General features: G+C 47.1%; 1 protein-coding gene across 1 annotated transcript in view; it reads left to right on the top strand.

Annotated features, from left to right (window-relative positions):
- Window positions 1-7,425: 7,425 nt before the first annotated feature.
- LOC116790376 (VPS10 domain-containing receptor SorCS3-like) overlaps window positions 7,426-16,388 on the top strand; it is a 291,392-nt gene continuing 282,429 nt past the window's right edge. Inside the window, exon 1 of the mRNA XM_032695261.1 lies at window positions 7,426-8,162. Within this exon, the coding sequence (XP_032551152.1) occupies window positions 7,578-8,162 (585 nt within the window). The 5' untranslated portion in view covers window positions 7,426-7,577. The remainder of the gene's footprint in view (window positions 8,163-16,388) is intronic.

Genomic DNA, 16,388 nt, shown 5'->3' with positions numbered 1-16,388 from the left:
CTCTGTGTTTGGAGTAACAAATGTTATGGTCAGGTGGTCTTTCAAGGGAAGGGGTTGCCTTGAACCTTCAAGTTCAAACTCTTCACTTTTTGGCCTCTCCACTCGTGTACTCATTGCCTGCTACAGGCTTTACATTGCACAAAATGCCTGTGTAGGTTTTTCCTCCTCCTTCCCCAGATGAACTCCTTGATTTGCCATTTTTATTGTGTTTTCATTTACATTTTGTCTGAAGGCAGTGAACTTGTATGTTGTCTTTAAGTCATAATCTAGACTTCAGAGAGGGGATTGTCTCTTTGCTGCATTTGCAGGCCTTTTCCTGGAGCCTAACAGTAACTCTAGGCATTACTAAAGTTTAAATTATTATTAACTTAGTTATTGGCATTTTTATCATGGAAGTGCATGCAGCTGTGATGCTTGGCCTTTGCCAGCCAACTACTGAACATTCATTACCCTGTGTGCAGGCTACATGTTGTTCTTTTCATGGGGCCAGTATTATCTTTTCTAATTTCCTTAGTGGTGTGAAACTTCAGTTAGTCCCTTGTGAGTTGAAGCTACTGGCCAAGACAATCTACCAAAGGCTGCAATAGCTGCCACTTAGTTTTGTCCTATTTTCTGTCTTAGAGGTGCTGGGAGCATAAATTTACCTGAGACTCCCCCTTTCAGAATGTTTCAAACTCTGTTTACATGATATTTGATTCAACCTGACTCCTTTCAGGAGTTAGTTATTGCTGATTCAGTGCACAGGAGATCTGGGGACTGCCAGGACTGGCTAGGTAAGAAGCACCTGCCTACAGCCAGCTGCTTGCTGCTGTAGTTTCGTGTTATTTTTCTTTATTTCCCTTTTGTTTTGTTCTTTCTCACTAAATATACAACCTTCCCTTCATGCTCACTAGTATAAAGTCTTTCCTCAGTGCTGTAGTTCAATTTCTCTCTTGTCTGGGGTTGTTCTTAAAAGAGGAGAAAGAAATAGCCATAGGTGAGAATCTTAAAAGGTGGTGTTTGTTGTGGAAGAGAAAACAGCACCCAGCTGTTGCAGGTTGAACATCCTCCTGTGAAGTCCCACCATCAAAGCTGGGGTCACTGCCAGACATTTCTCTCTAGCTTGCTAAGAAAATTCTGCCTCTGTGCACATACACCCATCACTTTGGATTTAGCTTGAATAGAGGAGAAACAATACCAGCTCCTTTCCCTTCTAGGTCTGTCTCGAACTTAAGGGGGAGGGGAGAGTGGAAGAGGTAAAGATTTGTCTGGAAGATGATACAAAGTGGAAAAAGTACCTGGGATGAGAACAGAGTCTTAACTGTAGAGAACTGTTGCTGTGTCACTGATCCTATCAGCTTCATTCTTCCAGTATGTGCTCTGTGGGATGGGAAAAGGAACTTTATGTAATTTTTCTGTCTTATTTCTGAAGGAGAGGAGCAAGCATAGGGGAGGCTTCATGTTCACAAAGACTCTCTTTTCACAGCCAGGCAGTATTTGTGCTCTGCTTCTTAGCAGCTCATAAACTGCTAAGCCACCCCTAAACAGTCACAGATGTGAGGATTCATTAACAACCAGAAGTGAAAAGCTGATGAAAGATGCACAAAATTTCTAATAGTAAGGAGGATTCCTTTTCTCCGTGGAATCTGAAAAGCTGAGGCATACCTTGGGACAGGAAGGGAGATGAGGGTCATTTATTCTTTCCGAATCAATGATCATGTGAATATCAGTTACATGACTGTTTTTAATCAGATTTTCTCCAAATGGGATATCTCAGTACTCATAATGTATTCTTGGATATTATAACATCTCAAGCCATGATTATGCCTTTCTTCATTATGTGTGACACAGCTGGACCCAGCTTTTTAGGCAAGCTCTTTGAATTCAGAAGACAAAGAGGGGCTACAGGTCCCGATCCAGAGCTCTATAAGTGATGCTAAGGAGCATACTTTGAAAAACGTTGCAAATGCTTCTGAAAATCTAGTATCTTACTGTGGTCCTGGATGATTTGAAATCTGGGAAACAGGGGATCCTGTATTTCTGACTGGGGTCTCCAAGATAAATATATATGCAACCTTCAGTGTACAGTGAATTCAGCACAGTGAACTTGTGTGCTGCCCAATTTATCTTTGTATGTGCTGCAAATCTGTGTGCTCATTCCATTCTGATAAGCTCTTCCGCATTCCTGATGATGCTGATTATCAGCATAAGGGGATTTTCTTATCTTGGCTTTAGGACGAACAACAGTACCCAACATTAACTAGAAACATGATTTTAAACCTGCAGAATCTCCCCAGAGCATTCAAAACACCTCTGTCTGCTCTGTGCCTCGCCAAGTCCCTTACCTGCACTGTGCAGGTTGTGCAACTTTTGGGCAGCCTTAGCAGCGGACGAAGATAGTGTAGCTGTCTGAACATCCCTGAATGAAAGCCTCTTCTGTCTCCCACAGACATGATGTTCAGATAGAAAATTCAAAAAGAAGGATGCAGTCAGGCTGGTCACCAAACCTGGCATTACATCTGCTCATGCTGGTGAAGTTCTGAGCCTGAGGTGCGATTCACAGGAGTGGTTCTCCACTCAGCTAAGCCTCTACCTGCTGCATTCCCAGTGTGACCTGTGGCACCCTGTCTTGCTCTGGGCCATTGTGTGAATGGTGTTCATCAAGAAGTTAGTAGTGCTGTGATGCAGGGAGGGGACTCACTACTTTGTGAGAACCCTGAGGTCAGCTGAGATCAAGTAGTCCCATCATTGTCCCGTGATCCAGGTTGTGTAAAACACTTCCCTTGGTGTGCTGATATGTAGTACCTGTGCTGCTTGTGAGCTGCTGGACTCTGACTTCATCATTTAGTGCAGGAGAGAGATCCCCTCTGGCAGCATCTGTGCAGTGTTTTTTGCAGTCTCTATTTAGGAGCTTTGCAGCGACTCTGTCAGTGCTAAAGGCTCCCTGCCATGGGCTGCTGTTCTTTAGAGTCAGACTCGCTGCTGCACACTGCAGCTGGCTGTGCTTAGAGAAAATCTGTCCCATAATGGGGGTGGTACTGTACCAGAAAAAATGGTAGGGGCTCTGCCTGCAGGTGATATTTTGTCTGAAGCTATAGGGACACTTCAGATTTCAATGACTTTTGTTTTGGTCGAGTCAGGCCTTCCCTTGGTAAACAAGGCAGCATTATCACGTAATAAATAGGTTAAAATTAACTGGAGCAAGCATTGATTTTTTTCCTTAGTACATGTGGAATTTCTTCCCTTGTGAGGGCTTGATTAGTGCAGGAGACCTTTAGGGAGGATATGTGTGTGTGTGTGTGTGTGAAGAGAGTGCAGTGTAGCTGGGACATTACATTTTTCCCCCCCCACTCTAAATTTTCCTCTCATGACCTCTTTCCCAACTCTCCCTCCTTTCTTTCAGGTTCTAGGTCCCACTCAGAAATTTCCTGGGGTGATAGTGACTGGGAGAAACACTCTGGGGCTTCCAGGGAGGTCAGGGTATGTGCAGTCCTGCAGGAGGAGAGGGGCATGGAGCAATGATAGGTAGAGATGGGCTAAACAGAAGGGATGGGGGTACTGTGGAGCAGCTCTACCACCAACAAGGGAGATAGTGATGGTGAAATTATTTATATGTGTATTAGGAGTTAACAATTTGGTTGCATAATTACTTTTTCTTTCAAAAAGAAAGAGAATAGGAAAAAAAAGAAACCCCCAGATAATCAATGCTGCTTTTGAAGGCCTTGGCAATTGCCAGGCTCTATTTGTTTCTTTCTTTAGATAGTGTCATTAGTCTTCTTCCATCCAAATCATCCCCTCCAAACAAACATAATTACCCCAATTGCTTTTCTCTCCTTAACTGAACCCAGCTTCCCCCTGGTTACAGGCATGTTCTGCTGCTTTATATTTGTGCCACAATTTGCCTTCCAGAATGTTTACTTAAGAAATCCTCTGCATTGCCTGGTGTTATGGCATATGGTTGTCTTACATCAATTAAAAAATCAACATGGTCCAACAGAATATAACACCAACCCCTGCTTCTTTGAATGGGTGTTTGCATCTGGGTGGGGATTAAAGCAGATCGTAATGGATTAGACCAGGGATTAAAACAGCCTGTAATGGATACTGTTTTGAACTATTCCATTTCTATTCTTGGATATAGGCTGTGCAAATCTAGGGTTGTCAGATGACATCCTCACTGTCACCCTGTCATGCAAGAGACCAGGTTTTGAAGCAAATTTGATATTCCTGCAACAGGGATGGCAAAAACTGGAAAAGCCCCTTGTCTGTGTGCTGGTGATGAGCACGCAGTTCGCAAATCGTGCAGGAGATGGGGGTATTGCTCACATTACCTTTGTTTTCTAGAGAAGGAAAGATGTTAGAACTGCTGCTGCTCTCCTTAGCACTGAGGAGATGGGAGTGGGAGATGTGGAATTGGGAGATTTTAGTAGACAGTCCCACATCATCAGTAAGACTCAACCGTGCATCCTATTATTTACAGTAATAAGCAGGGACTGATGAAGGCTTTTTAGGACTTGCTTTAGAAACACCACAGCTTCCTGTGGGTGTCTGCCTGAAAAATTAGGGCCTGGGGTAATCTTGCTGACACAGTCTGAACTGAATGTCTGGGATTGTCCCTGAATGTGGTAGGTAAGGATGATATTCACAGAGGGTGATTTTAGTTACAAGCAACAGCTCTTCAGTCTACAGGGTAGAAAAAACCTGCTATCAGAGTGGTCAAAGTACTGCCCTAAATGAAGTGTTGGTGAACACACCTGTGCATGAAGCCTATCACATTCTGTGTCATGTCCAGCACAGCTGTCTCTTGTGGTGACAAGGAGTGATGTGGTGGACATAAAGAAATGCCTTGTGCTGGCAGGATTTGGGAAATGACTTGTGTCTGCAAGTCCTGTCTCGGTGTGGGTGGACTTTGACCATGAAGTCAAGGATGATGTTGCACAAATGAGTTGACTGTTCAGGATGTGAACAAGGACTAGGTCTTAAGTGGTGTCCAGCTAGGCTGAGAAGATAAATGGGACTGGGTGAACTGCATAGCAGGGGACTGGCTAAGCAGTGGCTATTGCTAGTACCACCACAGCTTTTACTCTGTGGTGACGGGTTCTGGATGTGCAGAGGTCTTCAGGAGCAGCAGTGAGCAGCTGGTGAGTCCAGAGGGACTGGAGAATAATGTAAGGACAAGTTCTGCCTGTCACAGCTGCAGCCTCACTGTTAGAGGGTGTCATTAGGTTGACAGTGCCTCCCTTCACAGTGCACAGCAATGGCAAGGCCCAGGGGTGGCATGTGTGTCGCTAATGCCACATGCCTGGGGACTCTATTCTTGCAGCACTCGAGTTAGGGAGACAGTGGGGTCCTTCCTGTTACCAACACCATGTTGTTCACTTACAAGCAGTGGGAGAATGCAGCCTCGAGGCTGAGTTGTCCCTGTGCGGGCAGGGCAGCACCTGCCATGAGCGTGTGCAACTTGTACAATCCCCCTCCCCCGACGTTTTATGGATCAGCTTTGGCTGAGGCCCACGTCACTGCACCCACACAAATGAAATGTCATCTAAACATTTTGGCAGCGTAGTACAAAAGGGAGCCGATTCCAAGCCAGGAATACCATCCGCTGGGTTGGGAGTGGGTGATTTGCTTCCCCTGCCCCCACCTCCGGCTTTTGCTCTCTGCGTCGGGATTTGCGGCTAAAGGAGGGATCGTTCCTGTGGGTAGGGGTCTTGCCGCGCACAGGCTCGCTCAGTCCGCCGCCGCCTTCCCGAAGCTGTCAGCTCTGACACTCCAGCCCCTCTTCCCATTCCTGCAGGACAGCCATTTAGCGACAGCTCCCCCCGTTTGCAACAGACAGCGGTGGGTGCAGCCCCTCTTCCCTACTCCAGCTCTCTCCTCGCTCTCTCAGCGGCAGCCGGGCTGCACGGACCCCCCCCATCCCGAGTCGGGCGCTCTGCAGCGGGCGGTGACCAAGCGCCGGGCACCAGCTGTCCAGAAACCCCCCCGATACCCAGTGTGGGCAATGCTACCTCCGGTCCTGCCTCTGTCCCCCGCTCTCTCCGCTCCCTGACGGGCTGGGAGACCCGCGATAGGCGGGAGAAACTGTTGAGCCGCCCCCGCTCCGGGTCTGGCGGTGGGGAGGGGGAGACTGCGGGGAGAGCCGTGTAGTTGGTGGATCCGTCCCTTGGACGGCAAAGAATGGCTGATGTGGGAAGTGGGAGGGTGATAGGATTAAAAAAATCGCTAATTATCGACACTTTTCAAAGGGAGGAAGGTCGACCATGGGTTTGATTCGAAGAGAAAGTGCCGACGTGTTGCTGCAGTGAATCGGTCCGGAGGGACGTGGCACTGGCACGGATGGCGAGGACAAGGGTGACCCCCGGGGGATGGGGGAGGCCCCGCAGCCGCAGGAGGCGACAGCCTCCCTCTCCCCTTCGCACCCTGCCATTACTCACACCTTGTCTGGGGGCTGAAGCTGCAAAGGCTTCTTGAGCTCTGCCAGCAGAAAACAGGTGTTCTGGCCGGAGGAAATACAGACGTGCGATGGGAGCGGGAGCGCTGCACTGCCGTGACTTAAAGAAATACATCTCCCTCGCTCCTTCTCCTGACACAGTCCCGAGATGCTGCTGCAGTGAGCTGCCAGCAGATACTGCCCTTTCTTCGTTATTGCCGCCCCCCCCCCAAAAAATCCTGCTAGTCTTCCTTCCAGGACGGTGGCAGGGTTGCTGGGATTCCCACGCACACGCGCGAGTTCCCACGGTCGGGAATCTCCACTTGGGACGGGCACATCCACAAGCACGGAGCCGCCTCTGGAGGGGTGCTGCTGGATAGCCGAGTCCGCGGGCACGCCGTTACACACGGGAGGCACCCAAGAGCCACTCATCCCAGCTGCGATCCCTTATGCCCCTTACCCACATCCAGCCTTTGCGCGTACACAGGCACGCACACACACAGGGAGAGGAGTACCTACACTGCTGTAAACACGAGTGTATGTACACATACATCAGGAGAAAGGGGGAATGACGGCTGCTTTGTCTCGGGTAGGAGCACACATACCAAATCAGGAGAAAAGGCTGGGTGATGCTCCAGCTGATTCGGTGCGGTGCGGTGTCCCGCTCCCGCCCCCGGCCCCGCTCCCGGCCCCCGGCGGCGTGGCGCGGCGGGTGACTCGGCGGTGTATTTCAGCGGCGGCGGCGGCTTGGCAAGGCTCGGGGCTCCTCCCCCCATGTGGTGGTACCCTCTCACTTGATCAAATCCTTGAACGTGAACAGTTTCACTGAAAAGCACTTTTGAAAAAAAAAAAAAAAATCCAGCAACAGTAAGGAACAGAATCCAACTACCGGGGAGAGTTTTTTTCCTATTTTTCCTTCTTTCTTTTTTTTTCTTTCTTTTTTTTTTTTTTTCCTGGTCATCGTCTCAGAGGCTGAGAAAGGGGGAAGAGAAAGGGGAAGAAGAAGAGAAAGAAGAAGAGCGAGAGAAAGAGGAGCCTTTTACAAATAATAAATATTATAATTAGCATCCGTCCCCTTTCTTCCTAAGGAAAAAAAAAAAGCGCCCTAAACGCAGCTCCTCGTCCCCCCTCCCTCTGCAAGCCCCCCGACTCGCTCCGCAAAGGCATGGAGAAGGGGACCAACTGCTTCCCGACCTGCCACACCATTTTTCTCGCCTGGACATGGTTTTTACTCCTCTCTTGGTGTTGCACCGGCGCCGAAATAACTTGCAGATCCTGCTCATCTCCATCGCCCTCCTGGCCGACCTCCTCGTCTCGCCTTAGGCAGGAGCAGCGACAGCCGCCGCCGCCGCCGCCGCGGGGATTACGGAGCTGGCCGGGCGGCGGAGCGCGGGGCTCGGCCGGGGCGGCGGCGGCCGCAGAGCCGGTGCCGGTGCCGGGCGCGGAGCCGGGGGGCCGTGCGGGGCCGCGGGGAACGGCGCTCGGCGCGGCGGGGGCGGGAGGCGGCGCGCCCGGGGGCCGGGGCCCGGCGGCGCCGCGGCCCCGCCGGAGCAGCGAGGGGCGCCGGGGGGTGCCCGCGGCCGAGGGGCAGCGCGGCGGCCGCGCTCAGCCCCGCGGGCCCCCGGAGGACGGGAGAGCGGCGCGGCTGCGAGGGGCCGAGGAGCCGAGGCTGAGCAGCACCACCTTCGCGCTCACCGGGGATGCGGCGCACAACCAAGCCATGGTGCACTGGTCCGGGCACAACAGCAGCGTGAGTACCACAGACAGACCCGACCCGGTGGGGCTTGGCGGGGAGGCAGCCGGCAGACGGGCGGGACGGTGCCGAACCCACCTCTGGAGCCGGAGGTGCGGCGCGTAGAGGGGCGCTGGGCGGCCACGGCGCCCTTATGGCCAGCGGGAGTGGGACACGGGGCGGTGGCCCCAGGAAAAGAGAAAAGTTTTCCTGGGGAAAGGCGAAGGCGAATGGGAACACCGTCCCGCCCCCGCCCCCGCAGGCAGAACTGCGATTCCCGACTAGCGGGGCGGGAGCGCCCCAGCCCTCTCCTCTCTTTAGGGAGGATCCGCGGCGCCCCGCTCCAGCCTGTCCCGAGTGCTGCACCGCTGGGTACCCTTTCTCTGTCTCCCTATATGTAATATACACCTCGGCACGCTTCTCTGCCTCTGTGCCTGGGATGAATGACTACAGATGTGGTGGAAAAGCACCCCGCTGTGCGTGCTGGAGACGAGAGATCCCATTAATTCATTGAGGGGCGGAAAGCCCCACACCACGTCAAGGACTTTGAGACGAGGCAGGTAGTGCAAGCACAGCAAAAAGTTTACAAAAAATCCGTGGCATATCACGCCTTTTTCCTCAAGTGAATAATAATGAGTCACTGGGGTGTCCCTGAAAGCCTGTGGGATTGTATGTGTGTGTAAGGGGCATGTCCCAAAAGCCCACACGCTATTGTGCCATGATAGTACAGGGCCCTCCCTCGCACCCTCTTTACAACGCCCGGCAGATGGCTGTGGACAAAACTTCAAGTTTCTTTTGACTTGGTATCAGAAATACCATTTCCACTCTGATGTAGTCTGGGAACATACATAATTTAAAGGACTCTGAAAAACCTTTATGTCTGGTGACAATATTCCTATTATTCTGATTATTATAGCTTGTCACTGCCTTGCAAATGCCTCTTTTATTGCTTTGCCACTATTGGAAATGGGTATAAAGCAATTAACAGCATAAAACAGATTGGCTGGGTTTTCAGATACATACTTCATGAAACTTGCTAGTCATGAAAAAGCAAATTGTCTACCTCCTTATCTATCTGTCTCTCTATCTGTGCATCAGCTATAGGTTCTAATGTTCGATTCTGCCACCTCTTTATTTTTTTGACTGGAAGGTTTTTTTCTCTATTATTACTTAGGCAATAATTCTGACAACAATGTAGATGTTACTTTGATTTAACCAATTTTTAAAGGCAATTGTGTTTGCCAGACATGAATTCCACTCTCATTAAAGATGAAAGCAAACATTCAAGAGAAAACAGCTGCATGGTATATTTCAGCACTACACTTGTCTCTAGGATTATTTATTTTTAATGTAACATGGCATGTAGTGAAGAAAACAACCTATATGCCCTCTCTTTTGTTTCATTTTGGTGCTGAATCGAGGAGTGTTGAGCAATAGAAGATAAAATGCCTCCCCCATGCCTTCCCAGCATGAATTTTCAGTAGTTTTGAGTATTTCTGCTTGAAGTAGCAGAGAAAACTCATTCTGTAAGTATTTGCAGGGGAAAGAAAGATTGTTTTTTCTAAAACGCAGGTCAGAAAGTGATTTTCACAAAATTCTCCCTCCTTCCTTTTTTTTTTTTTTTTTTTTTACAGAAATATGCCATTTGAATAACTAGTTTCCTTGTTCTTTAACTTCAGGTGACTGAGAAGGGTAATGAAGGAAAATGTTTCCATTGTTCATGACTTTCCATTAGGACTTTGCACCTCAGGATACCATGCATTGAAAGCTTCCAACTCAAAAACACAAGCAAAAGCAAAGAGATGGGTGTTTATTGACAATGTGGTGTTTGTAGGAAGGAGAAGCAGACGTTAATAAATACCAGTGTTATTGTTTTGTGTTTTTTCTAATATAAGGTTTAGCATTCTGAGACTTTCTCTTCTGTCTTTTGGAGAGAACATACTGCATTTAGAGACTAATTGGATATTTTTTTTTAAACAGTGTACAGGGCAAGTTAAATGCTTGAACCTGGGTCCTTTCATTTATTAACAGATAAGGCTGAATCCAATGCCTGTTTTTCTGCTGCAGTTCAGTTTTTACCTAATTCTGCTGTTGGGGTGTCTGTGGCACAGGAACATCGAGCAATTTGCGCAAGGTCACCCGGGCAAACAGTGTGGCTTCTTTTGCCAGCCACATTGGTTACCAGTCCCTCAACACAAAGCATGTATTTTCTTAGGTCACAAGAGATACAAAGCAGCGGAAAGGTGTATTGAAAAGGGTAAAAGATACTAACTCGTGTCTTGATTATGCCAGCTGACCTAGGAGAGCAGCTAAGATGTGTCTGTATGCCAGTGTATTCAGGCTACCAAAGCCATAAAGAGGCATACAGCTTGCTTTTACCAATTCCCTGTTACTTGAACAGACTTCAAAACCTAAGCTTTTGTCACTTATGTTTTATTAAAAACACGATCAATCAACTTTCATGCAAAGAAACAGTGTATTTCAAATCAGACATTAGTGGTGGGATGTTCCTAAACACTGAATGGATTTGCAATGATGAAGGCATAGTAATAAAAAGTTGAGGTTTTACTGGGAAGTATAGATCTACAGACACTCCACAAAATGGACATCTTTGTAGCTCCTGGATGTCCTGTTACCTAGAATGTAAAAATCTCTTGTGTTTTTTTTTCTTTATTTTTATTTTAAGAGCAACTCTGCCTCCATCTCCTACCCCACTTTCCTTGCACGTCCCTCAAATCTCAATTTAACTTATTAAAAAATAATCCCTTCCAGGCAACAAACTTTTGTTTTCTCCATTTGTAGATAGCGAGGTCAGGATTATGATAGAGACAGAAGGCTGGTGAGATCAGGGAATTTGGGTTCTCTGCTTTGTCCTGCCCAGAGGCTTTTTCCATGACCTTAGGAAAGACAATTAACCTCTCTGGATCTCCTCTTCCATGTTAAATGAGGATAGTACTACTTAGCTACCACAAAGTGGTGGTGTGGAGCAGAATTTATTTCTGCTTTGTACGATACCTGAGGATCTTTAAGTAAAAATTGTTAGGAAAATGCAAAAATACTATTCTGTGTAGAAATGAGGTTTGTGTTCCCTGTGTTCTGGTGAAGGGAATTTGGCTTAATTCAGTGGGTCTGATATAAGAAAAAGGAGACTTCTGTTTGGGCTTCAAGTATCAGTCTGCCCTAATAGAAGCATTTATTGAACAAGGTCACTGAAGCTCTTGGGGAACCTTGTAGAGGTCAGATAAATTGTTTTCTTGCCAAGGCCTTTCTGAAGGAAGGAGAATTTTTAGTGAAAACTACTATTATTCCCAGAAGATCTGCGGGCCGTTCTTTTTCCAAAGCCATTCCTCTCTGAACACATACACTGTGTACAAATGTGCCATTCGGTGAGCGTTGTATCCTCTACACTTGTTTTCCCTCTCTGGGTATTTATGTTATTGCATGAAATTTTTACTTGTTCTGCTCACCAGATACTCTCCAACCTTCCTGTGATGATGGTTTGATTCCTCATAGTACCTTTTCTCCTGTCCTTTCTCCCTGATTTCTAGGATAAGTACCTAAAAAAGGTAGCAGCACCTTTAATGCTCTTACAGTTTTAAATCTCACTATCTTGTTTCTTGACAGTAAGTTTTTCAAGGGTTTTCAACAAGCGACAGTGAATAAAACACACTCACTAGGATTGCTCTCCTGATATGATCACTAGTGGAATGGTAAATGGGAACTGTTGTCATTAGGTTTCAGAGTTGTCCCTCTGATTAATGTAGCTGTTTATTGGAAGTACTTAATTCTGTCTATGCCTTTTCCATGATGGAACTACTACAAATTCTGTGGTGTTGTGGGTGATTTTTTTTTCATTATAAGAAGCAAATATGCACATTTCTAGCTTTCTCTAGAAGATATTTTTAATCCACTATCTAAGAAGAGGCAGCAGCTAATAGTCATTATGTGATTTAGGCAGCCCAGGTGTATGTGCCTTTACCTTTCTAGTAACCAGAGGCAAAATTCTGCCATAAAGATGAGAAATGCACTATAATGCCCCAGTAAGAGCACGAGAGGGCATTTATTTAAAGCACGTGTGTATTGCAGGTTGCTGCAGCCAGGCCAAGTTCCTATATGATCCTAGGCATTGGACTTTTTCTATATACTATAGGAAAAATGTACAGTGCATTTTTTATCTCACTGCAATAAAGCAGTGTAGAAGATAAACCCGGAGAAGTCTGGTGTGCTTAAGTGATGTAGCTGCTACTTATGTACACCATGCAATTGCATAGATGTTTACAGTATGATCCAGGCTCTGAAAATTGGGGAAGGCAGAATAAGAGCTAGTGGGACACTGGACTGGAGCCTTGTTTTATCTTGACAGCCATGCTGCACTGTTTTGTCCAGAGGTCCAGTCAACCTGTGACTGTCATCCCTATAGTTAACATGGTTTTAAGATTCACTCCAAGACTAGGAATATGAGATGTCTTTAGGACAAGATGGTAAGGAGGGGGCTGATAGTACTGCAGTAGCCTGTGGTCATCTGAAGTAGAGTTAGAAAGAAGATGCAGCTTATCTTATTGGTTGAAGAAGAATTAACAAATGTCAGCCTGAATATTAGAAAGAAGAGTTTCTTCTCAATAAAAATGGTACAGCAAGGCACCAGAAAGTCTTTAGAGATTTTCAAGACTCATGTAAAGATGACCTGATTGGAACAACCCTCCTCTGAATGGGTTTTCTTTTCCTCCTGCTGCCCCTGATCCTGTTTCTTTCCCCTGTGCAAGCTCTGAGGGCTGACAGTGACAAGCAGGTTGTACAAGTTCTTGCAGTGAAGCCTGTATCTTCCGGGAATGATTCCTCTGAATGGTGTTGGCAGTGTTCTGGTGTGATCTGCTAATGTACTGGTGGTTTGATGCTGAGACATTACTCACTCCCATGGCGAATTACAAGCTAGGGAGGCTGATGGGCTCGCTGTGTGCCAGGTAGTTTTTCATTAAGATGCCTAGCAATGCAGTGTGTGATGGGCAGAACGAGATGGACAGTATTTGCAATTCCAAATAGACTGCTATGCTTGGAAGGGGGAAGGGGAATCTTTAGTCAGGTAATGCTGCATTTAGTTGTTAGCCATGGGTAACTGTTCCAAAAGCCCAGTTTGATTTCAGTCTAAAATGTTTACTCCTAGAGTGCAAAATGGTGAAAGAGCAATCATATTAAATGCACTGCATTTGGTAGATATTTGAATTGCCGTTCTAGACTTTCTTTCTCAAAAGCAGCTTTTGACCAGGTTGCAGTCTCATTGCCACTGAAGGTAGGCCACCTCTGACAAAATGTCTTAATGCATTTCCACTTTTCCTCTACCGGTAGTAATGAACTTTGCCACCGAAGTCCTTCTCCAGAATGTTGCCAATCCATTTTTAATTAATATTCAAATAGAAAATTGAAATTAAAAATTAAACTCCATCATGGCAACTGCTTTTGTGGTTGTGTTGAGTCAGCAGAGCAGGAAGAAGGTGTCTGCAAAATATTTTTTGTGTTATTTCTCTCCAGACTGGTTTCATTGCAAAGTCAGTTTGATGTCCAGTGGACAGGCCTGGATATTGCTTGTGGATCCCGTGAAGGTGGCAAATTCCCCAGGCCATTACCCTGCTGTAATGGGCACAGCAAGCTGTTGATATTCTTGTAGTTCTAAATTCAGTAACAGAACTGCTCCTATCCTAAGTGCCTGTCAACAGTTTCTCTTCAGACCTTTGTACTCAGACTTTTTCACAATGGCGGATAGGCCTAGGACTTGTGGTTAAGCTTTCACAGTGGTTTAAATGCAAACAGAAACAGCTACATGATTATTTAATTATTTTTTTTTAATGGAAAACTTTCACCCAATTAGATGATGAAGTATTTTGAAAATGGGTTTGAGCAGATAATTGATATTAGACAGAAGAGATTTTTCTCAAAAGGGAAGTGAGATGAAACAAATGTTTTCTTAAAGGTAAGACGAAACTTCCTGAGAGTTTCCAAATTTATAGCTGTATTTGTAAGTAAAATTTAGAAAAATACAGGAAAGCAGTGTTGCCTCATGGACAAAGCACTGGTTAAGGGCCAAGATCTTTAATGTTAAATGTACTAAAGGATACTGGAAACTAGTCTTGTAAACAGCCAAGAATTTATTTAAGTCATACCGTAGCATCTACTCCTTAAGCTCCCTGGATGTCTGTAGGTAGAATGGAGAAGAGCAGTACATCTTACTTGAGTTAGTACTCTCTTATAAATCCAGGTTCACTTCAGAACTGAAGGTCAAGCCTGAGTTCATGGTTGGGGCTGGTTTGAGGACAATTGCAAGGAACTTGTGGAGTTAAGGCTTGGATTTCTCTGGGATCTGGTCAAGTTGGGATCTGCTTTGGCTGGGATCTGCTTTGCTGCAGTCACACCTTTGCATTCAAGTTTCTTGGCTTGCCTATACTCCCTGCAGTAATCCAAGGTAAACAAATCCCCCAACCCTAACTTCCTTTTAATGTCCAGGGAGAACTGCAGCATTGTTGTTAGTATCTCCTCCACACAAAAAGAGAAGCATGGAAGTATTTCCTTTCCTGCCTTTATGGGGTGTTGTGAGACTGAGGGAACTGAAGAAAGTTTGCTGAGTATTTGCGTGGGGGCATGAAAGATATTTGATAAATAATCTGCTATGGAAATTTTAGGGTCAGTTTCCAGCCTCATCACCAGCAGAGTCCCAACATGCAATAAAAATCAGAAATTATTCATGCTGAATGACCAAACCTCTCTTTTGTTCCTCGTCTTCAGTGCTGAAGGAGGAATCCAATGAACCGAATGGCAGAGCCCTGACACTGAAGCTGTCACGGTGTTTTTTCCCTTCGTATTCCGACATGCGGACACAATCGCTAGCCAGGCAAAATGCTCTGCAGAGCACTACAGGGCCTGCGTGCCCCAAATAGCATCAGTTTTAATTAGCTCCAGTGCGATGCAGATCCCTAGGGCACAGACTGAGGGAAGGGTGCGGGTTACCGGTGTGAGGGAAGCGGAGCCGGGCGCTAGAGGGAGCGTGGGCATCTGCGAAAGGGAGGGAATGCTGCGGAGGGCGAGGGGAGCAGGAGCCTGGGACTGCGTGCTGGGAAGGCAGAGGCTGCTGAAATATTGATATGGAAACCTGCTCGGAGTCATTGACTCTGTGAAACTCCCGCTGTCTGGAGTTCCCTCTGCAAGAGAGGAAAATAGTTCTACCAGGCACTCGGCCGTGGTAAAGCGTTCTGCCGCCCGCGCAGCTGACGCTGTCTCCCTTTGTGCCGTCCCTCGACGCTGCCAGGATTTGTCGTGAAGATGGGAGTCCCAGTGCCAGGATCTCTCATCTGCTGCGTCCCTTCAAACCTGAGTTATGTGCCGGTATAATGGCCAGAATCCCCCTGGAACTGCCAGCGGTGCTAGTGGGGTGGGAGAGGGATGAAGGGAGAATGACTGGGAAGCAGCAATCCGGATCCTGGGTGCACGCTCCACCTCCTCCACTGCCGTGCCCCGTAGTCTCCGGGCAAAGCCCCGGGTGGCTGCTGACAGACCCAGGTCGCTGCCCACCTGCTCCCTCTCCTGCAGCTCCGGGAGGAGCAGGTGAGGGCAGGGATACCGTGCTTCATCACCTCTCTCCCTGTGCCTGATCCGCAGAGGATGCAGGTCCCTGCCACCTGGGACTCTGCAATATTTTGATCAAGTCGAAGGTGTTGCACAAATCTTAGCGTTTCTATTCCTCTCTTCTTGTTCCTTTCTTGTGAATGCGGGGGAATAGAAGGGGTTGGGATTCTTCCCAGCCACTGCATTGTGAGATAAAGTAGTGTTTCCTGGGAAATGCGATTGCACTTACTGGTGTCTTTGGGACTAAAATGGGTGTTTGTGATTTGGAAAAACTAGGACTGACCCACAGTGAATCACTTAGGTCAATGATGGTCTAAAGAACTCAGGATGCTTGAAGCAACAGCTTTGGCACTGCTTCAGGCATTCCACCAGTCTGTAACATGTGGGCACTGCTGGTACATCTTCAGTGGTGCTGCTGGTAGCCTCAATAAATGGGTTGAACCCCTCATAGGGATTTGGTAGAGGACCCCAGTAAGTGGTTTGTGGAGATGAAGACTTGGCACAGAGTTCCTACTGACTTTCAAGGCAGAGGGAAAAGGATGGGTTGAGTTCAGATGTGCTTCCTTAGCTGTCAGAGAAGAGCAGGCTGTGCATGCAGGTTGTTTTTATGATTTGTGGTCCTGCCTTTGTAAC

This window comes from Chiroxiphia lanceolata, chromosome 8 (assembly GCF_009829145.1).
Source record: "Chiroxiphia lanceolata isolate bChiLan1 chromosome 8, bChiLan1.pri, whole genome shotgun sequence".
NCBI classification, from domain to species: Eukaryota; Metazoa; Chordata; class Aves; order Passeriformes; family Pipridae; genus Chiroxiphia; species Chiroxiphia lanceolata.
The sequence above is the reverse complement of the archived record's forward strand: the minus strand, read 5'-3'. Positions and strand labels throughout refer to the sequence as shown.